The sequence below is a fragment of the Fusarium subglutinans genome (genome assembly GCF_013396075.1).
Source record: "Fusarium subglutinans strain NRRL 66333 chromosome Unknown NRRL66333_c0000311, whole genome shotgun sequence".
NCBI lineage: Eukaryota > Fungi > Ascomycota > Sordariomycetes > Hypocreales > Nectriaceae > Fusarium > Fusarium subglutinans.
In genome coordinates, this window is record NW_023502374.1 from 1,034 (window position 1) to 20,382 (window position 19,349).

Genomic DNA, 19,349 nt, shown 5'->3' on the forward strand with positions numbered 1-19,349 from the left:
ACGCATCCGGATGATGCTCGACACTCGCTTCACCTGCTAAGTTAGACCTGTTCAACGATATCCTTTCGGGGGCCGGCCTCTAGTTCAATCTCGTTACATCTTCTCGGCACTCTCGTTATCGTCAGAGTCGAAACATCATCAACTTCGCTCAATTGGGGATCCACCCCGTATCGCAACATCGCGAACCATTGCATACTGGTTGAAACAGCTCGCTCAGCGCCGATTGCGGTATACTTATAACTCATATATAATTTGCTCCGTCCTTATCGTCGCTGTTGCACCTGTCAGAACTAAACTGCCCTGATGGGTAAATCATGTAGGTATTCGACTTCTTGCTGGTAAACTCTGACTGACGGTTTGTCCCACGCAGCACAATATGGCGTCATTCTTGACGCTGGTTCCTCAGGAACTCGAGTATACATCTACAAGTGGAAGAATCACGCCAAAGCCACCAAAGATGCATCGGCTGCCGAGCTCAGGTCTCTCCCCAAGATCAAGCTCAAAGAAAACAAGAAGATCCATCCTGGAGTTTCGAGTTTCGCAGAGAGGCCTGCGCAAATCGGTCCCGATCATCTACAGCAGCTGATCGACATTGCTCTCGACGAAGTCCCGGACAGCAAGATTTCCGAGACCCCCGTTTACCTTATGGCAACGGCTGGCATGCGATTGCTACCAAAGCCTCAGCAGTCGGCACTCCTCAAATCAATGTGCACGTACTTACAGTCGAATACAAAATTCATTCTTCCGGATTGCGATGCCCATATCCAGGTTATCTCTGGCGAAACCGAGGGTCTGTATGGCTGGATAGCGGCGAATTATTTGCTGGGCGGCTTCGACCACCCTGAGGAGCACGACCATGGCAAGAGTCATCACACCTACGGTTTCCTCGACATGGGTGGCGCATCTGCTCAGATTGCCTTTGCTCCAAATGCCACTGAATCCGCAAAGCATGCGGATGATTTGAAGATGGTGCGCATGCGAACACTCGACGGATCACCATCGGAATACAAAGTATTCACTGCAACCTGGCTCGGATTCGGTGCCAATCAAGCCCGCAGCCGTTATGTCGAACGTCTACAAGAACATTACAATACTGACTCTACCCACGAGCTGCCTGACCCCTGCATGCCTAATGGCTTGCGAACTACTCTAGACGGCGAACTTGTTGAATCAAAGTCGGATAAGACAGTTTTGGTTGGTACAGGAAAGTTCGACGAATGTTTGACAGTAACCTATCCTTTACTGGGCAAAGACAAGCCATGCAAAGACCATCCCTGCCTTGTTAATGGCCAGCATGTACCCGGTATCGACTTCGACATTAATCACTTTGTTGGTGTTTCGGAATATTGGCATACAACTCATGGTGTCTTTGGTGGAAAACACAAGGCTTACGATCTGGCAACATATCAAAACAATGTCATGGAATTCTGCAGTCGCGATTGGTCAGACATCGAGGGAGATCTTGATAAACGTAAGAAATCACCAGAAAAGAAGGCAGCCGAGGCGCGTTTGGCTTGTTTTAAGGCCTCATGGCTGATTAATATGCTCTACGACGGAATTGGCATCCCTCGTGTTGGTCTTGAAGGGGGTGCAGCCAACGACACTATCAAGGACGATGGTGAGAAATCATTTAACGATCCTTTCAGGCCGGTGGACACAATCGATGGCATCGAGTTAAGCTGGACTTTGGGTAAAATGGTCCTGTACGCTGCCGGACAAGTTCCTCCGTCCGGTTCTGAGCTGCCTGTCGGCTTTGGAAGCAATGTAGACAAGGGGATAGCGAAGGATTTTGAGCACGCCGGCTCTTCACCTATCGCACCCCACACAGGGGACGATGACGATGACCTGGAAGATCTTCTGAAAAGGCCTGGAAAGTCAACTGGTGGACTTGTCGCATTTGTTCTGATAATTCTGTTGGTCGCCTATTTGCTCCGCAAGCCCGAGCGAAGAAGAAAGATATTCAGCATGATTAGCCGGCGGAAGCGATCAGGGAAACCAGGCCGCGGCTCCTCTCTTGTCCACAAACTCTTCGGACGAAACTCGGGGCCATCTTATGAGAGAGTAATGGAGGAGGGTGATTTCTCTGATTTTGAGTTGGGCGATGTCGATTCGGATGAACATGACCATTCGGACAGCAGTAGTAATGGTTCACGAAAGGGACGGGCATCGGGTCTAGCAACACCTAGTATCTCTGCAGGTCGCGCGGACGAACTCACTCGCCCTCCGTCAGCAATGGATCGTGCCGGACTTGTAGTGCGGACTGAAAGTCGAGAACGGCTATCGCCCTCACTATTGAGTGCTGGCCGAAAGAGCCGCAACGGCAGCCCAACTCGTGCGAAGAGTCCATTCATGTCGCCTGTACGGGAAGATTGAGCGCTTCGATATGATTCATGGGGACGCATTAATGCGAAACTTATACTTGTCTGGTAATTCTTTTTCCGGGGGGGGGCAACGGTATTATCACGGCGTCAGGGAGTTTGTTGGAACTGGAGGAGCATTAAAGATATGGCGTTCACAAGAACGCACAAGCTATACCATAGAACAGAGTCGTGGCAGTTGCTGATCTGTTGGCTGAGTTTGGCGACGAAATTGGAGTCTTTATTGTTGGATATCACGCTACATTACTTGTTTGGAGCTTCTGGTAGTGTTGTACAACGATGTTGTTTCTCGGTAGGGGGGCGTACGCTCAGTTGTGCGAATTGGAATTCAATTAATCAATTTTGTCAGTCGCTCAAAGATGGTTTATTGCTGTGATCCCCCTGATACCATACCAACCGGACTCGCCCTTTTACCGTTGATTATATTCCCTGCCCGAATGTTATACACCTTGAAGCTTTGATCAGGCATTTCTAGATGCTTATAAGCCAACACTAGTCTGACTGCTTCTCCAGGAAACTAGGATCTGCCCGAACCCTTGATTCAAACTTACGCCACCAGTTTTCAAAGGCCTTGAGCGGCACAACCTCAACACCACCAGGTCCTGCTGTACCGCTAAAGCTTGATAGAAAGTTGAAGGCGTTCTGGATAATCCGTTGTGCGAGTATAGCCGTGCTAGGCTGGCCGACTGATGAGTTGCCAGACTTACTGGCCGCGAGTTCTTGTAAGCGCTGGCCAACAGACTCTTCTGGCTCCACTGATACACCAATCACTAACTCACTGGCCTCTCCTCCACCGCTGACCTTGAACATGGCGCTCTCCTTTCCAGGGCCTATACCTCCAAGGAAGCGGAAGTTGGGTGTGCCGCCTGACTGAGCTGCTGTTGCGACATCGGTGGCGGTTGCTAGGTAGATTGCTGCCGCAGTGCTCGGCGGGAGACTTACGCCTGGTAGCATAAAGACAACAATATGTGAGAAGTGTTTTGTGGTAGGGAGAGCGTAGAGTAGTGAGGTTGGTGAGGGGGTTGAAGAAGGCTCTGTGATGAGTGGTTGGCCCGCAGGGACGATGCCAAAGAGTGGGCTTGACATGATGATACTGAATATCGAGATGAGTAAGATATAGTCAATCGCAAGATCGAATGATCATATGATAAAGGAATATTTGATTCTAACCAGGGATGAGAGGGAACGGCTGGGGTGAGTTCTTTGTATAGGTAGGTAGGTAATAATGGAAGGGTCGAGGTTACGGAAACCTTACCTCAGGTAACTTAGGTATTCTTTGTCATTGTTTCGCTGGCTGGTACGGAAGACGTAGTCTACCTACCTAGGTAGTAGGTAGTGTGAAACGATTGGTGGGTGTTTCGAGGGTAATCTAGAAACAAGTGGAATGAATTTTTAGCTGTGTAGGTAGGTAGCAATGGATGGACCTGATGAGCAGGCGGCAGGGCAGGGACGTCATATGGTAGCCATGCCCCTAGTGTTTCCCACAGGGGTCTTTAGGGTAACTAATAAGGGGACAGGACATTGCATGCCAAGTTGACCCTTGATGCTTCAATGTACCTACAGTAGTAGGTAGGTGACAGAAACAAGAATTCGGCTATACTATACGTGACTCGAGATACAGGGGAATGTACCCCTCAAGCATTTGGAGTATTTGGAAGTTAGGAGATAGACGGAGAGCGTAGGTATGTACTTGGTCTCATCGAGCACCGTGGGGCCACCAAAATGTCAGTCACAAGTACTGTAGGTACATATCTCGACGCTGATCCAGTAAAAGCAGACGGGAGCCACCCTAACCCTACCTTACCTTACTTCCTGATGTAGCTTCACCGAGAAGCTCAGATAGGTACCTTAGACAACAGCCAGAGCTTTATATCAGATCTATGTACCTAATCATTCCCCAAGAGCATACAGTAAGGTATATTTATTTCGAGGGCAGGTGCTTGCTCGGCAGATCTCGCACACCTTATATACCGGGCAACGTTGGGAAAAACCCGCAACTGCATCAATCTTCTACGTCTACTGCCAAACAGTCGATGCCTTGGTTAGGTACTCAACATTGACTCCATCATCTACTTACTAGGTATTTCTATTTGAATATATACGATATCAGATCAGCTACGAACCAAGGAAACCCCACCAACACAACAATTCAGGCTTCTGTCCTCCCCTCTATCAAAATGGCCAAAACAAGCATTGATCTCATCGATGAAGTGGACATGTATGATTCAAAATCCCCACTATTCTCATACAAGTGTAACTCATCTCTCAAGGTTCCCGTATGCCGAGACTGATCCAGATGCTTTCACCAAAATGAATGCTGGGCTCTATACTCTGGTATGGAGAGATAGTCAAGGCACATACCCTATTGGGTACATCCTAGACCGTGTGGCCAGAGAGCTGCACCAGGTTCCTGAAGAGGTCAGGGGAGAGATGGAATGCGATGACGAGAAGAAAACTGTTGTGCTCTTTCAAGAACATACGGAGGAACAACGTACTCGGCGCGCGGCGACCCTGGCCGACTATTGGCGGAAGAATGGGACATTCCCTCTTCTCCGTCGCTGGCGTGACGAACTATGGCCTGTATACGGACGTAGTGGCGAGCTATTGTTCAGCATGGAACGCGCTGCGATAGGCTTGCTTGGTACGGTGCGCTACGGCGTTCACATGATCGCGTATGTCAAGGATGATGCTGCACCTCATAGCATTCGCCTCTGGGTCCCTACGCGTGCTCGGGACAAGGCAACCTTTCCCGGCATGCTTGATAATACCGTGGCCGGTGGTTTGATGACAGGAGAGGACCCCTTCGAATGCGTCATTCGCGAGGCTGACGAGGAAGCCAGTCTTCCTGATGATATCGTTCGCAAGGGTGCCAAGTTCGTCGGCAATGTCACATACATTTATATCACGGACGAGGGACAGGTTGGTGAAGGCGGCTTCATTTATCCTGAGTGCCAGTGGCTATACGACCTCGAGCTTCCCAACAATGTGATCCCTCAACCCAGAGATGGTGAGGCAGAGAAATTTGACCTCTGCGACGTTAATCAAGTCAAGGCGGATCTCGCCGAGGGTCGATTCAAGTCCAATTGTGCCCTCGTCACCCTCGACTTTTTCATTCGTCATGGAATTCTCACTGACGGGGACGAGCCCGAGATTGAGCAGATCAAGCGGAGAATGCGCCGCGACATTCCTTTTCCAGGTCCGCATCAAAGCAATTGGCGCTCATTGTGATCCCGGTAGACCAGGCTCACAGAGGCGAGATAGGGTCTTCGACTTTGAGAATCATTGGGGGCAACAAGGCGGTTTTCGCATGGGTATCATTAATGTGGCCTCGAGCTAGTGGTAACACAAAAGCCCATGGTGGCGGCGAAGAGCTATAGTCTAGATAAATGGACAATCTTAGGCACTTCTGCTTATTTCTTGACGAGCAGGTAGACATTATCGACACGGAGGGGGGTCAGTTTCTTGATGGGACCTTGAAGTGACATAAGAAGACCGCCGAAAGAGCAGTAGGCATTGCTGTAGGTTAGATTCAGTCAGCAAACGTGGATGTTCCAGACTCGGTGACAAGGGGGCTTCATGGAAGAGACGCACATGGTATTTCCATCGAATGTCTCCTCGAACTTGTAGATCTTTCCATGGCACACGTAGTCATAAAGGTCGGCGGCTGTCGCTGGCGCATCACCACCTTTACCAACGTCTCGCCAGCCCTTCTCGTCCTCCTTGCTTCCATCCAGAGAGAGGGTAGTAGACATGACTACGTGCAGAGTGTCGGAAACAGCACAGGGGAAGAGCTCGATGTTGATATCTAGCGTCATAACAGTCTGAGAGTCGCTTGAAGTGCACGAAATGCGGGCGACACGGTCATACTTGGACTGATCATACTCAGTCACAGTGAACGATTCTTCGAACAGAGTAGCGTCGCCGCTCGCCATATCGGGCAGTCGAGAAGAAGGCGGAAGGACGGAAGAGATATCTTGGGGTCGTTATGGTTTTCGCTTTGTCGTTGGTTTGCATTAAAGAAGAGAAAATGTTTGGATGCAGCTCGGAAAAAGTTGGTGGATACTTGGGTACCTCCCTTGACTCTGACTGCCCGTAGGTGAGGTGGGGCACACACAACCTTTGAACCTACTAAGGTACCTACCTATGCTGATATCACACTCCAATGTAGTACTCACTCCCTCTAGGTATCACAGCCTACCTACCTTACCTTAGGTACCTGCTAAGGACTATCCTTTTGTTAAAAAGAGGAGAAAGAAAAAGTCTCACTCAGCGACTCGCACTCGAAAGATAAAGACAATGTCTTTTCGGAAGCGCAATGTCGTCATTGGAGCTGCCAGGTCCTCATCTCCCATCGTTCGACAAGAGAAGTCTCTTGCACCTGGAACAAGACCATCTCCGTTAGATGGGCGCTTGACTACCTCTACAGGCACGCAGTCTTTGGATCAGCTCTTGTCAGGTCATGCTGGAATGCCAATGGGAACTTCCTTGCTCGTTGAAGAGACAGGGACTACGGACTTTGGAGGGGTACTGTTACGATACTATGCCGCCGAAGGACTGGCCCAAGGCCATCAGGTTCACCTCTTGGGGTTTGGTGATGCTTGGAGAAGAGAGCTTCCTGGTCTCGGCAGCCCTGATGGCTCTAAGAAGAGCAGTAAGCCAACCTCATCATCAGATGAAAAGATGAAGATTGCCTGGCGCTACGAGACACTCGGACAGCGCAACGCTCCAGTCAGAGGTATGCTCTGCGTACTTCCTCCAAGGACGTAACGCTGACCTGCAACTTATTGTAGATGCCCAAGCACAAACAACTCCCGGACAGATACCGAGCACGTTCTGTCATGGCTTCGACCTGGCCAAGCGTCTTGAAAACAGTGCCATCAAGGGCCAGCTGCACACAACCCCGGTGGAAGGTCCCATGGCATCTCCAACAAACACGCCGTTCCGAAAGTTCATTGCCGATGTGACCTCCAAGATCAAGAACTCGCCACCTTCTACAGTACATAGGATCGTGGTACCCAGCCTCCTCTCGCCTACACTGTATAATTCTGCTGCCAGTCAACCCAAAGAGGTCCTCAAGTTCCTCCATGCTTTGAGAGCACTCCTTCGACAGTACTCCACCCAGGTTACGGCATTTGTGACTATCCCAGTCACTTTGTTCCCTCGATCTACCGGACTAATAAGGTGGATGGAGTTACTATCCGATGGAGTTCTCGAGTTGATTCCTCTGCAACACCAAGCTCCGGTCTTGCGGGATCCCGGCAACGAAGACAAAGGCCAAGGGCTACTACGTGCCCATAGCTTACCTGTGTTCCACGAAAAGGGCGGCGGTCTGGAAGGTACCTGGAACAGGGAAAACCTATCTTTCAAGCTGAGCAGTTCCAGTGGGTTGGTGATTACACCCTTTAGTCTACCACCGATTGGAGGTGAGGAACAGCCAAATAAAGCTTCTAACCCCAATGATCACAAGAAGGAGACCTTGGATTTTTGAAGAGAAGGCAATTCAGTGATTCACCTGGTTTTATGACCCTGCCTTTGAGTCTCAAGCTCCAGAGTCTTATCTTATCTTTTCCTCCCCACCCCACTCGCTAAAAATTTTATCATCTAAAAGCAGCTCCAAGCTACCTTTCCTACACTTCTCTTCTTTCTTCTGATCAACATCAACAATCTCAAAAGGTATGTCAAAATCAATCTTTTTCCCTCGCAATTCACCCACGCGACTCGGACACAATGATTATACACTTATTAATCTGTCAATCCCCTGATTTTCTGTGACGACACACAATAAAATTACGAAGACGACTTATGATGTTGTCCTTTCCACACTTGTTCATGCTCGCTATACTCCCAACGACGCGCTCGCTAACTCGCAACGCTTCCATAGATAATATGGCCTCTTTCGATCCAAACCCTGTTCGGATATCCAAGATCGCTGGGCGATATCTCATCTTCGATTCTGAAGCGGCTGCGTTCTTGCGTCGGAATGAGAATATCAACGGTACACTAGCCGGAACTGCGCCTCAGCAACCGACTCAGAACATCTTTCTTGGTCTTCCAATTGAACTCCGGCCTGAGGAGGCTGAAGCGTTATTGCATAAGAATGTGGCTTATCTTGTAGACGACGTAGCTGCCCACCACTATGCTCTCCAGAATCATAACGGCGAGGCGAGGAAGTTATACCTCGACTCGCTTAGGACAAGAAAGCAGACAGCACAACATGTTCTTGCTGAAAAGAATGCACAGAAAGTTGTTGAAGGAGCATTAAAGCGTGGAAAATCCCGCCGTGTGCCCCCTAGCAATACCGACGACGACACCATCACCACTAGTGAAACTAAACCCGCCGTACATCAGCAGCAATCTGCAATCAAATCCCTGGGCGTCACCCCAACGTCCAGTGGGTCGCTGATTTCTTCAGAAGCTGAACGGACATACCAGGCCACTAACCCTACGCAAGGCCCCTTATGCGGCTTTCTCCTTACTTCTGGTCACTACACAACTCCCGGCCTTCGCTTTGGTGCCAAGTATAGCGTCTACCCAGGCGATCCCTTGAGGTTTCATGCCCATTTCATGGCAAACCAGTATGAATGGGAAGAAGATATTCCCGTGTTGGACATCGTAGCAGGAGGCCGCCTCGCCACAGCTGTGAAGAAGGCGTTTTTAATAGGGGCAGAACAGCCACTAGCGAATGGATCACGAGATGACCAACAGATGAGAACCTTTAGCATTGAATGGGCTGCAATGTAAAAGCTTGGAAATAATAGATGCTATGCCGAACGTTATATAACCTGACAAGATGATTTGAGTCAAAATATGAAAGTCTTAACCATTGTGAATCCATGCCCGTCGCCTCCCGAAAATGAAACGACGCAAATGAGTATAAGAAAGGCTGCAGTTGCTTAATCACAGCAAAATTAAATAAAAACATTACCGATTGCCCTAATCGTGAGTCTGCAGGAGCTCAGGGAACGAAAACGCGGCTGAAGCTAATAACCTCCCGGCGGCAACAGACGCATTTGTCAAAGTTGTTCATAGCAAGAGAGACACGGCAGTCGTCGCATAGACTCAGGCATCGACAGGGCCAGACAATAATGGTCCTAGGTGAGCTTTGACACACCACGCATTGCGGACCATCACTTCCAAAACCTGATCCCCCGTTTTCCCATGATGTCTCGGAACATGCCGCTGATGCAAACGCTTGTCGCCGTGATAGCAAAAGCTGTTCTAAAAGACGCTCCTCTTCGTCGGGATCTAATTTGGTGTTGCGCCCCGGTTGCATGATGTTAGCTTTGGGCTGTAGCAAGCTAGAACCTGGTGAGACTAAGACTCGAGTGCGTTGCAATTGCTCCATTCGCCGGTATTTGGCGCGTGTCATGATCCCATCGCTTTGGAGGTGGGCAGACAAGGTCACGGCCTCCTCACGCTCTTCAGGGCTTGTGGGATGCAGGAGACGTGCTAGATCAGATATTTGCATAGGGGTGTCATGGAAAGGCGTGCTCTCACGACTGATTTGAGGAGATCGTTGAGTAGGTGTTCGTTGGCCGTCGTCATTCTCGTCTTCTGACTCCCATGCTTGGTAATCATCCACTCCATCGCCGGTGGTCGACATAGAGACGACGCTTGTAGTGTCGAAGTCGTCATCTGAATGAGGTTCAAAGTCGCCGCTGGAATCTGCAGATCCCCACCAGCCATTTTTCACCCAATATTTGTATAGGTCCCTATCTAGGCTCTCCTCGTCTTGGTCTATGCACACACGCCTAAACTCGGCCTCGATATCTGCCGTCTCCTCTTTCGGTATGCGTCCATCATTATATGAAGATGGTCCTTTTGATCGTGGCTGTTTACGACTAGAGCTTTTGCTCTGGCCGTCCATACTCTTTGGGTGCTGGGCAAGCCAAAGGAGCCATGCTGGCTGATATCGGATCCGTAGAGTTGCAAGACACCACAACAAAGACTTGGCGCTAATTCTTGCAATAAGTTTGTTGATACTGAGTAGAAACTCCAGTGCCATAAGCCAACGAGAACTCCTTTCAGACGCGCCAATGCCCGCATGAAGGTTGCGCTCACTGCGTCCCTTCGGTATCTTCTGAGCAGCACGTTCGCGCGCGTACCCATTGGATGCAATTGACGGCCCCCCTTTCACGGGAATTAGGCCGATTGCGCCGATCTGGTCATATCGCGAGTCGGGCAGGCCGCCGCCACCACCAATTAGTTTTCTTTGCAATTCCTCGGCCTCCTTGAATCGCTGCTCTTCCAGCCAGGTGCGTCGTTTTAAACTGATGCCTTTGTCCTCATTTAGGTAGACGGCCTCACTAGCCATAGTGATAGCACCGAACCCAGTTCGCAGTAGAGCTGTGTAGAAGTCCATTTCTCGAGTGATGCGAATGGAAGAGAGCGATACGTTCGCCTGCATGTTTTCATGGGCATGAATTAGACGCTGACGAATGGTCATTGAAGCCATGTCTGATGTCGAAGGGGGAGAGAATGCTGAGAGGAGCAAAGCAAGCCCATATATGAACAAGCATATAGCGATACCTAGTAGAACAAGGACATGTGGCACAAACCCTATGATGCAAACAGTTGGAAATCTGAGTAGACTCTGAGAGGATGGATTGTCGAGGTCAAAGGAAATGGCCGCCCATACAATGCTAGCCATAAAGCAGAGACCCCAGAATCCCGTGCTCATTAGTCGGTACTTGGCTTGCAGATTGAAGATACCAAGAATATGGCTCGTGATATGCGTCATCGAAGATAGCAAGGCAACGAGGAGAACTTCAGGCGAGGTGTTGACCCTTCTCATAACCATTGACCTAGTCAGAGCTATAGCATTTCCAAGCCCTGAGGCTGGGGCATCAGCAGAAGTTGTTTTAGTGAATAGGTTCCAACCAAGCTGGTTACTGATAGCAGCATCTGCCTCTGCAAACGCAAGAGATTGTTCGAATAGTGTCATGCCTGTCTCCGGTGCGACGGGACGGCCCTGCACGGCACAGGAAACTGTTTCAAGGAACTGGCTAAGACAAAATGTTCCGAACAAAGGCCATAGCATGGACAAGGAGCCGGTCAGGTTACGAGCAGAGCCAGATTCATCGGACGGTATCATCCGAACGGCAATACAGGAGTCTTCATCGGAGGCTGAGAAGAGTAAAATTGAACTCAGAGAGTTGAGAAAGGCGTTTTGGTGTGAGAACATCAAGTCTGAGCTTTTGCTTGCATTACCCCATCGTAGCTCGGAAAAGTCGGATGAGGTCTGGCACTGAATAGATTGAAGCAACTGGCGCGCCTGTACTACCAATAGGACGATCGGAACGAATCGTAATAAGAGTCTTGTCGGCCATCGCAAGCGTAGGCGTCGTCGAGTGGCAGCGAATATGTGTGTTCTGTTGAGTATGACTGCCATAGCTATGCAACACAAAGCCCACTTGCTTGTGGCATATCCAAAGACACTGCCCAAGCTACGGACACTGTCAACGGGTACCCGTCCTATGGGAACAGTGGCCGCTGTCTCAGACCCCCCCGTACCTAACAAGGGCTCCATTATGTTCTGAATAGTCGGGTCGGCCTCGGCAAGTATGGTATTCGCGCCAACTATTGCTGGTATGTAATTCGAATGGTCTGTCGTCGTCTCGAGATGTTCGGGCACAGAAATATAAGATCCAAGTTTCTTAATGAATCGTGGACCAGCCCAGACAAGGTCCTCTAGTACGGGCGCATAGCGTGTCACATTAACTGTCCAGACAGCAGGATTGTACCACGGAGCAGATGCATTGGCAGAATCGAACCCTGTGTCGGATGTGAAGCTGGTGAGGGGTGATGGCACAGAGGGGACGAACTCGTCGGCCATGGCCTAAGGAGAACTATCGGGCTGAAGTTGTCGGAAGATGGAAGGCAAGTTGAGGAAATTGAAGGCTGCCTAATAAACGAGACAGTCACAGAAGCGTTATTTTGATAACGAGCCACTGGGTTTCGCTGAGGACATTGTGAAGTGTCCTTGTTTGAAGCGTGGTTTGTTGGCCTAGGGAAGCGATGATGAGGCAAGGCACTGAGCAACCTCAGTGTTGACATCGAGGTGGAGGTGGTAACATGCGGAAACTTAGTACCTTAGTACTTATGGACTATCGATGAACCTGCCAGGCTAGCCAGGTCGAGACAAAGCCCAGACTGAGTTGGCTCACGGATACTAGCGCATCCTCTATATGGCCCACTGCAGTGGCCAAACCGCTGTAGGAGTGCCTCTCTAGCCTGTACAGTCATGCACAGTGTTGATTAATGGACGCGATGTACCAATCTCAGGTCCCCTGCAATGCGCATTCATCCACGGGAAGTGGTCCCGATTTCGGCGCCAGACCGGAGGTTAGTAGGTCCTAAGGTAGTGGAGCTCTCAGAACTCAACCATGGCGTCCTTTAGGGTAATTATAAAGTCCCCTATAAAGATTGAAGAAAACCTCCTCTATAAGAAGGAAATCCTCTCTCTAAGGTAGGTATTAAAGATAGCTTTCAGAAGATGTTTAGCAAGAAGACCGTGGGGTCAAGCTCGGCTGAGGCATTTGCCTCGCCTAGGATGCCAGTTTGTCAGTATCAGGGTCTTGTATTAAAGCTAGCGTACTCATTATCTTATACTTTCATGTCCACCCACTGGATTAGAAAGTTTTCTCGACACCGCCTGACATTACCCTGAAAGAGCTGGACATCCTGCTGGGTCTAGCGCTTCTATCAGGCAAAAGTCCCTAAGTCATTGAGCGGGAAAGGAGCCTCAGGGGTATCTTCTTATTAGATAAATATGCTTGACTCCTCTTAATGTCTGGGCTTCCCCGACAGTTTGTCTACCTCGTTCCCATTTGGCTTCATTCCCAATGATGCCATATAATACTTAAAAAGAAGATCAATTGTATTCTTCGTCCGACAGCTGTGTCCTATAAGACCATTTCGAGCCAGGACTATCCAAGCACAACGAAGTTAAGAAAGCTGGCCTCTGCAGTCAATAGATCCTGTGATGGTGTGATTGATTGAACGCCTAGAAACACCCCTAAAGTTGTGCAATATTCCGACCTACTATCCAATCAACCCACGATGACTGATTCTTTGAGTGATGCAGCTACTGCAATGTTTGCTCCTTTGCTTGCATGTACGGCACGGGCGACAAGGTCTCGATGTAGACTGGCGTCTGATGCAGGCAAGCTTCCCTTCAGCCAGAGATTTGTGATTTCGTCCCTGGAGGGAAGATAGGCCACACAGCAAGCTGCGAGTATGTGCGAGTGTTCAGAAGGAACTGGATCGAGCACCATGATGGGTTCATCATTGTCCGCCTCAGACACCAAAGCCGCAACACCTCCAGAGACAGTATCGACACAGTCAATACCAGCATCCGCGAGAGCGGCAGCGGCAACAGTGATGCAGCCGCTAAGCACGTTCATCATGTCCCATTCCTCGCTTCCCTGCTCCACAGCTACCTGGCGGGCTTGATCTCCTTCAATAATGGTAACAACCACATCCACTCCACTCTTGGGCCAACGGTCTGCAATGAGTGCGCCCCTGAGAGCTGCTTCGAGATGGGTGCTCAAGTCACGCTCGGTAGAATCGCGTAAGTAACCCCTTCTTTGACGTGTTGCAAAAGGTGCGTATTTGACATGTGTAGAGAGGACCATGTGAGGGGAGAAGGGCGCTGATCGAGGTAGAGATCTAGGCCCATGAACGGTGCATGAAAGTTTCATGCCCTTACTACTAGAATCTTGCTGTGATTCAATTTCTAGATACGCCGATCCGGAGGCGGATGGGGTCACCCCAGTTTGCAAATCTAGTCAAAATATCAGTCAACTCTTCACAACATATGACTACAAGTTGCTGAGACAAGGGTGTTGGGAACTCACATTGTGACCTAATACCATTTGGAGCGCGAGTCCGAGTGGAAGCAGCAAGCTCATTTGCTTCATAAACAGGTGCCACTGTGATACCTCCAGGGCCATTAATGCGTCGTCGGTCTGCCATTTCGAGAATTATTCCTTGTCTCAAAGATCTTTCAACCCGAGGGCGTGGATTTTGCCTGGAGTGGATTGAAATCCATAGATGCATCAAACGGGGCGCTACAACGCTTAGTCATCAACGGCTCCATCTGCCCCTTCAAATTTTCTCGCGGGTCTGCTTTGAGAGCTCTGGACTTTCTCTTCTTCACATCGAAAGCCTGCTTTCTGTCAACGCATGCCATCGACAAGCAAAACAAATCTGGATTTGGTTGTCTTGCTCAAATATGTCGTGGTATAACTTGAATGAGTAGCGAGGCCTCTCGATGACGCTGATTTAATGAGGTACGTGACGCGCCGCTGCGTTTTCCCACACGCGCAACGATGATCCTTCACACCACTGTTCCCGCGAAACCTGAGCGTTTGAACAACATGCACTACCATCTGAGCACCTTACGATTCTTCTCCTTCCACACGACGTCGGTGATGGGGGTAACGCTAACACCGCGGAAGACTTCAGTCCTTTTGCTACCTCCTTCAATTGCAAGTGATGAAGAATGATACAAGGTCAGTCAGATTTCTCTTTCCACTCTATGCACAAGCTCCTTCACATGTCGATGATGAGAAAACCTTTCATTCAGTTCTGCTACTGAACCATTGTGATGACTCCCAATTACCAAACCAAGATCTCTGATACACATCGTACCTCCTTTTTCAATATTACCGCTGCTTGTTTTGATCTCAAGCTGACTATGAAACAAGTCTCAAGTTAATCATTTTCTTTGTCTCCGAGTCTCGTCCTAGCCTTGTCTGGCTTGACCTCGGTGCTCGATGAAACATTGGTAAGTTCACTGCGAGGATGCAAGGGCGAGCAAAGGAGCTGTGTAACATGATGACACAAGTTCTATCCATTCAACGACTTCTTCTTGACCAAGTCACCCTCCCGCACCGTAGGTTTTCTATGAGAGCCGATGACAGGTTGTGGAGTTGCTCTCTCGAGTGTTATGAAGACTCCAGTGTCCGGGCTGCTGGTAGCTCGTTCTGAGTTATCAGTATCCTGGGCCGGTCGAGATGACTGAGTAAACCGGCTTGTCTGACCAATCACGCTCCCGTTGCTTTTCTATACTCTTCGTCCGATTCTAGCATTGGTTTTGAACAATGGCTAACGGGTGCAGATTCCTCATAGTCATCAGTGCCCTCAGCATTTGTACAGGCTTATGATAAATCGAAAGCGCGGTAAGTTCTTAGTATCTGAGTGTGATAGTTGCCTTTAATAGGTAGTGATGATAAATAAACCTCACTTTTTCAAACCGACCTTAGGTCTCGTGCCTGTCCCCAAATCTGGATGTTCTTCGAAGCCGGAGTTGGCTTGCCAGTTGTGATATCAGTAATGCCTGGAAGATGCTGAACGATTGGGAATGTGTTTGACGATAAACAAGAAACCGATTGATAGCTATGCTTGACTGGTTGCATACACCTCAATTGACTGCTTAAGTAATTGTTTCTGCTTAGGTATGGATACTTTATCAATGGGACTTGAGCTTGGTCGTAATGGATGTGTTTACGGAGAGCCAATCTCAACCGACTGAAGGGGGACCCGATAACTTGTACACAGTAGTTGATCTGTCCTATTACTGTAAAGTAGCTACTCCGTAGGAAGATTCATATCGTACCTAGGTAGGTAATCTGACAGGATCCCATTTTTAGAGACAAGCTGTGTGGATCGTATCGGCGTTCAGGATGGCCTACTTAATCCACCTCAGCCTCCACTGTCTCCAACGACTTAATGTCGAGTGGTCCAATCAAAAGAGCCCCTCAACCCTTCCCTCGACTAAGAATAACTGAGCACATGCATTTCACAGCACTCGTTCCCCCTGGCACGCAAGACCTCGTATCCCATTCCCCAAGCTACCAAGGTACCTTACCTGGGTAGGTACTAAATGTACGCTGCTAAAGTATCTTGGTCGGCATTGCAGCCACCTTGCCCTTGCACCACGCACCACGCACCACGCACCACGCATCACAGCACATATCTACTTATTGCGACGACGCCTACGAGAAACGATACGATACAGTTGAAAGCGAATAAAGCCGTCAACAAATCATACTGGGGACGACAGGGATCGGGCGCTCGATGCAGACGTTAAAGCCAGCATCACTATTTGGACCCTGAACTTAGCCTCATCCCCTATCAACCTTCAAAGCGCAACCTATTCGATCGCTCTCGAGACCTTCCAGTCCCTTGGCCCACCAGTTTCTTCAAAGCAGTTTCTGCTACCCGACGCTCTCGATCGACGCGCCGCAGAGCGTCTCTGCGCAAACGCTGTCAATGCCATCCTATGACTTGCCGGGCTCCAATTCGAAGATGATGCCCCGGCATCATGCCGCCGCCTTTTCGAATGGCTATCCTCGTGGGAATACCTTTGACATCTCCCCTCACAAGTAAGGTTCCATGTCCTGAAACTATCGACTCATGACCTGTACACTACTGGCACCAATATTTATGGCAATTAGCTGACAAGGGGTCTCGAATAGGTTCCAACCGCGCACTTTGACGCCTGCCCAACGGCGTCGCAATAAACTTCTCGTCCGCCTATGCATTCTAGCGGCTATACTGTTCGCTTTTAGTCTCTGGCTTTGGCCTTCCAGCCCCGTGGCTTCGCTGGTATCTTTCGGGCTCCTTTCTGCTGGTGGTGCACCGGAGCTTGAGACAGTTCGATACTACGACTTGACCACCGTCCAGGGCACTGCTCGTGGCTGGGAACGCGAAGAGCGCATCCTGTTATGTGTACCACTCCGTGATGCCGAAGCACACTTGGGAATGTTCTTTTCTCATATGCGCAATCTCACATATCCGCACCACTTGATCGACCTTGCCTTTCTCGTGTCCGATTCCAAAGACAATACTCTAAAGGTTCTTTCTGATAGTTTGGAGGCCATTCAAGCCGACCAGGATCCTAAGCAACCATACGGGGAGATCTCAATCATTGAGAAAGACTTCGGGCAGAAGGTCAACCAGGATGTCGAAAGTCGCCACGGATTCGCTGCTCAGGCCAGCCGACGAAAGCTGATGGCGCAAGCCCGAAATTGGCTTCTGAGCGCAGCTCTGCGGCCGTACCACTCCTGGGTTTATTGGCGCGACGTAGACGTTGAAACAGCACCTTTCACCATTTTGGAGGATCTCATGCGCCATAACAAGGACGTCATCGTTCCCAGTAGGTTTACCTGAAGTAAAACTGTTTGAAGATGAACCTCAATTTCTAACTTGTGTCCAGATGTTTGGCGACCGTTGCCCGACTGGCTTGGCGGTGAGCAGCCCTACGATTTGAACTCATGGCAGGAGTCTGAGACAGCTTTGGCCCTCGCCGACACACTTGATGAAGATGCTGTCATTGTTGAAGGTTATGCCGAATATGCCACATGGCGTCCTCATTTAGCGTACCTCCGTGACCCTTTTGGTGATCCCGACATGGAAATGGAAATTGACGGTGTTGGGGGTGTCAGTATTCTGGCGAAAGCCAAAGTCTTCCGATCCGGTGTCCACTTTCCAGCCTTCAGTTTCGAGAAGCACGCCGAGACAGAAGGTTTCGGCAAGGTAAGAAATCAGACACCTTACCAGAACAGTCATCATTAACATGTACAAAACAGATGTCCAAGAGAATGGGGTACTCAGTCATTGGTCTACCTCATTATACCATCTGGCATTTGTATGAGCCTAGTGTGGACGATATCCGCCATATGGAGGTGAGTATCACTCTACTATGGTAAGCAGAATTCCTGTATACTGATACCGAGTGTAGGAGATGGAGCGGGAACGACTTGCCCGGGAAAAGCAAGAGGAAGAGAAGAAAAAGAACCAACAAAAGATCAAAGAAGAGTATAGTGACACCCGGAATGAGTGGGAGAAGGATAAGCAAGAGATGCAGAATCTGGCAGCTCAGCCCAAGCCCGTCAAAGACAAGCAGAAAGCTCCGAGCCGAGATGGGTTGGCTCAGCCCCATAATCAACGACCTGGTTCTGGCAACCAAGCCAAGGCGGGCTCAGGTAATGCCGCTCAAGGCGACATCAAAGCGCAAGTGGTCAAGCAGGAGGTTGACGCAGCAAGACAAGAGGGCAAAGCGGTTCAAGAGGGAGACAAACGAGCTGCTGTTGGTGCACAAGATGTGCCCCAAGCCAACCCAGGGGCAGCTCAACAAGTCGGCAATGCGGCTGCTTGAAGAATTTGCGTCGATATCTTGTTTTGTTTCCTTGATCGCATACGATATCTACTTGCTGTATAATAGAATAGATGTCATCGGAGTCGTTGGTTGTGAATTTGTACACTCAGGCGGAGAACGGCAGACAGTTAAAAGGGGTGACCATTGGTAAATCCCCTTTGGCATTGGCGTTTGGTTGGGATGGGCTACTTGTTATCAATATCAAAGAAGATAAAAAATCATCCCCTTTAATGATTACTATACTATTGTTGACAAATATGAAGAAAAAATAAAGCATACTGACTTTGGTTTAACGTTAGGTAGTTTTTATTTAATTGTATTTTACGGGATATGGCCTCATAAGTAGAGCTTGCCGAGAAGTTTTATTCGGAGAAATATGTTAGTATCCTCGTAGATTCTTGATATCTTTGTGCAGTCCCTGAATTGTGGTATCTTCATAGGTATGGAAGCTTGCAAATGAACCCCTTTTTCATACTGCCCGAGGTGGGACTGTACCTACCTAGGGAGTACCTATACGATGATTCCTAAGACCTACCTACCTAGGCTTACAGGCAAGAGCGGCCTTCCTGACATTTTCTGGTGTGACTCAAAATCGATAATATTAGGAACGAAATCGGGCTGAATATTTCCTTATTTTCAAAATCAATTTCCAAAAACTCCCATCCAGCCTCCAGCCGTGCATGTCTTTCAAGGGACCAGGACAGATTGTGGCAGCTGGCCAATCAGCATGGGTATGGGGCGACACCTGGAGAAGGACAGCGCGCAGCTTCTATGCAAGAGCCTGGCATAGGTACCTACCTAGAGTT

General features: G+C 49.3%; 9 protein-coding genes across 9 annotated transcripts; 5 read left to right on the top strand and 4 right to left on the bottom strand.

Annotated features, from left to right (window-relative positions):
- Window positions 1–303: 303 nt before the first annotated feature.
- FSUBG_13114 (golgi apyrase) lies at window positions 304–2,373 on the top strand (the record flags this gene model as incomplete). Its single annotated transcript, XM_036677972.1, has 2 exons — window positions 304–316; window positions 371–2,373. 2 exons carry the CDS (start codon window positions 304–306, stop codon window positions 2,371–2,373), a joined length of 2,016 nt encoding a protein of 671 aa, XP_036531403.1.
- Window positions 2,374–2,870: 497 nt separating this feature from the next.
- FSUBG_13115 (uncharacterized protein) lies at window positions 2,871–3,464 on the bottom strand (the record flags this gene model as incomplete). The annotated part of the gene is made up of 1 exon (XM_036677973.1): window positions 2,871–3,464. One exon carries the CDS (start codon window positions 3,462–3,464, stop codon window positions 2,871–2,873), a length of 594 nt encoding a protein of 197 aa, XP_036531404.1.
- A 1,091-nt stretch (window positions 3,465–4,555) lies between these two features.
- On the top strand, window positions 4,556–5,755 carry FSUBG_13116 (thiamine pyrophosphokinase; the record flags this gene model as incomplete). The annotated part of the gene is made up of 3 exons (XM_036677974.1): window positions 4,556–4,596; window positions 4,649–5,574; window positions 5,616–5,755. The coding sequence occupies 3 exons, from the start codon at window positions 4,556–4,558 to the stop codon at window positions 5,753–5,755; spliced, it is 1,107 nt and encodes a 368-aa protein (XP_036531405.1).
- A 33-nt stretch (window positions 5,756–5,788) lies between these two features.
- On the bottom strand, window positions 5,789–6,310 carry FSUBG_13117 (DNA-directed RNA polymerase chain RPB8; the record flags this gene model as incomplete). Its single annotated transcript, XM_036677975.1, has 2 exons — window positions 5,789–5,894; window positions 5,970–6,310. The coding sequence occupies 2 exons, from the start codon at window positions 6,308–6,310 to the stop codon at window positions 5,789–5,791; spliced, it is 447 nt and encodes a 148-aa protein (XP_036531406.1).
- Window positions 6,311–6,674: 364 nt separating this feature from the next.
- On the top strand, window positions 6,675–7,866 carry FSUBG_13118 (elongator complex 4; the record flags this gene model as incomplete). The annotated part of the gene is made up of 2 exons (XM_036677976.1): window positions 6,675–7,113; window positions 7,169–7,866. 2 exons carry the CDS (start codon window positions 6,675–6,677, stop codon window positions 7,864–7,866), a joined length of 1,137 nt encoding a protein of 378 aa, XP_036531407.1.
- A 398-nt stretch (window positions 7,867–8,264) lies between these two features.
- Window positions 8,265–9,119, top strand: FSUBG_13119 (tRNA-splicing endonuclease subunit sen-34; the record flags this gene model as incomplete). Its single annotated transcript, XM_036677977.1, has 1 exon — window positions 8,265–9,119. The coding sequence occupies one exon, from the start codon at window positions 8,265–8,267 to the stop codon at window positions 9,117–9,119; it is 855 nt and encodes a 284-aa protein (XP_036531408.1).
- A 214-nt stretch (window positions 9,120–9,333) lies between these two features.
- On the bottom strand, window positions 9,334–12,213 carry FSUBG_13120 (ASI1; the record flags this gene model as incomplete). Its single annotated transcript, XM_036677979.1, has 1 exon — window positions 9,334–12,213. One exon carries the CDS (start codon window positions 12,211–12,213, stop codon window positions 9,334–9,336), a length of 2,880 nt encoding a protein of 959 aa, XP_036531409.1.
- A 1,216-nt stretch (window positions 12,214–13,429) lies between these two features.
- FSUBG_13121 (3' exoribonuclease) lies at window positions 13,430–14,354 on the bottom strand (the record flags this gene model as incomplete). The annotated part of the gene is made up of 2 exons (XM_036677980.1): window positions 13,430–14,163; window positions 14,237–14,354. 2 exons carry the CDS (start codon window positions 14,352–14,354, stop codon window positions 13,430–13,432), a joined length of 852 nt encoding a protein of 283 aa, XP_036531410.1.
- Window positions 14,355–16,691: 2,337 nt separating this feature from the next.
- Window positions 16,692–18,543, top strand: FSUBG_13122 (mannan polymerase II complex ANP1 subunit; the record flags this gene model as incomplete). Its single annotated transcript, XM_036677981.1, has 5 exons — window positions 16,692–16,768; window positions 16,955–17,541; window positions 17,602–17,921; window positions 17,975–18,070; window positions 18,127–18,543. The coding sequence occupies 5 exons, from the start codon at window positions 16,692–16,694 to the stop codon at window positions 18,541–18,543; spliced, it is 1,497 nt and encodes a 498-aa protein (XP_036531411.1).
- Window positions 18,544–19,349: the final 806 nt, after the last annotated feature.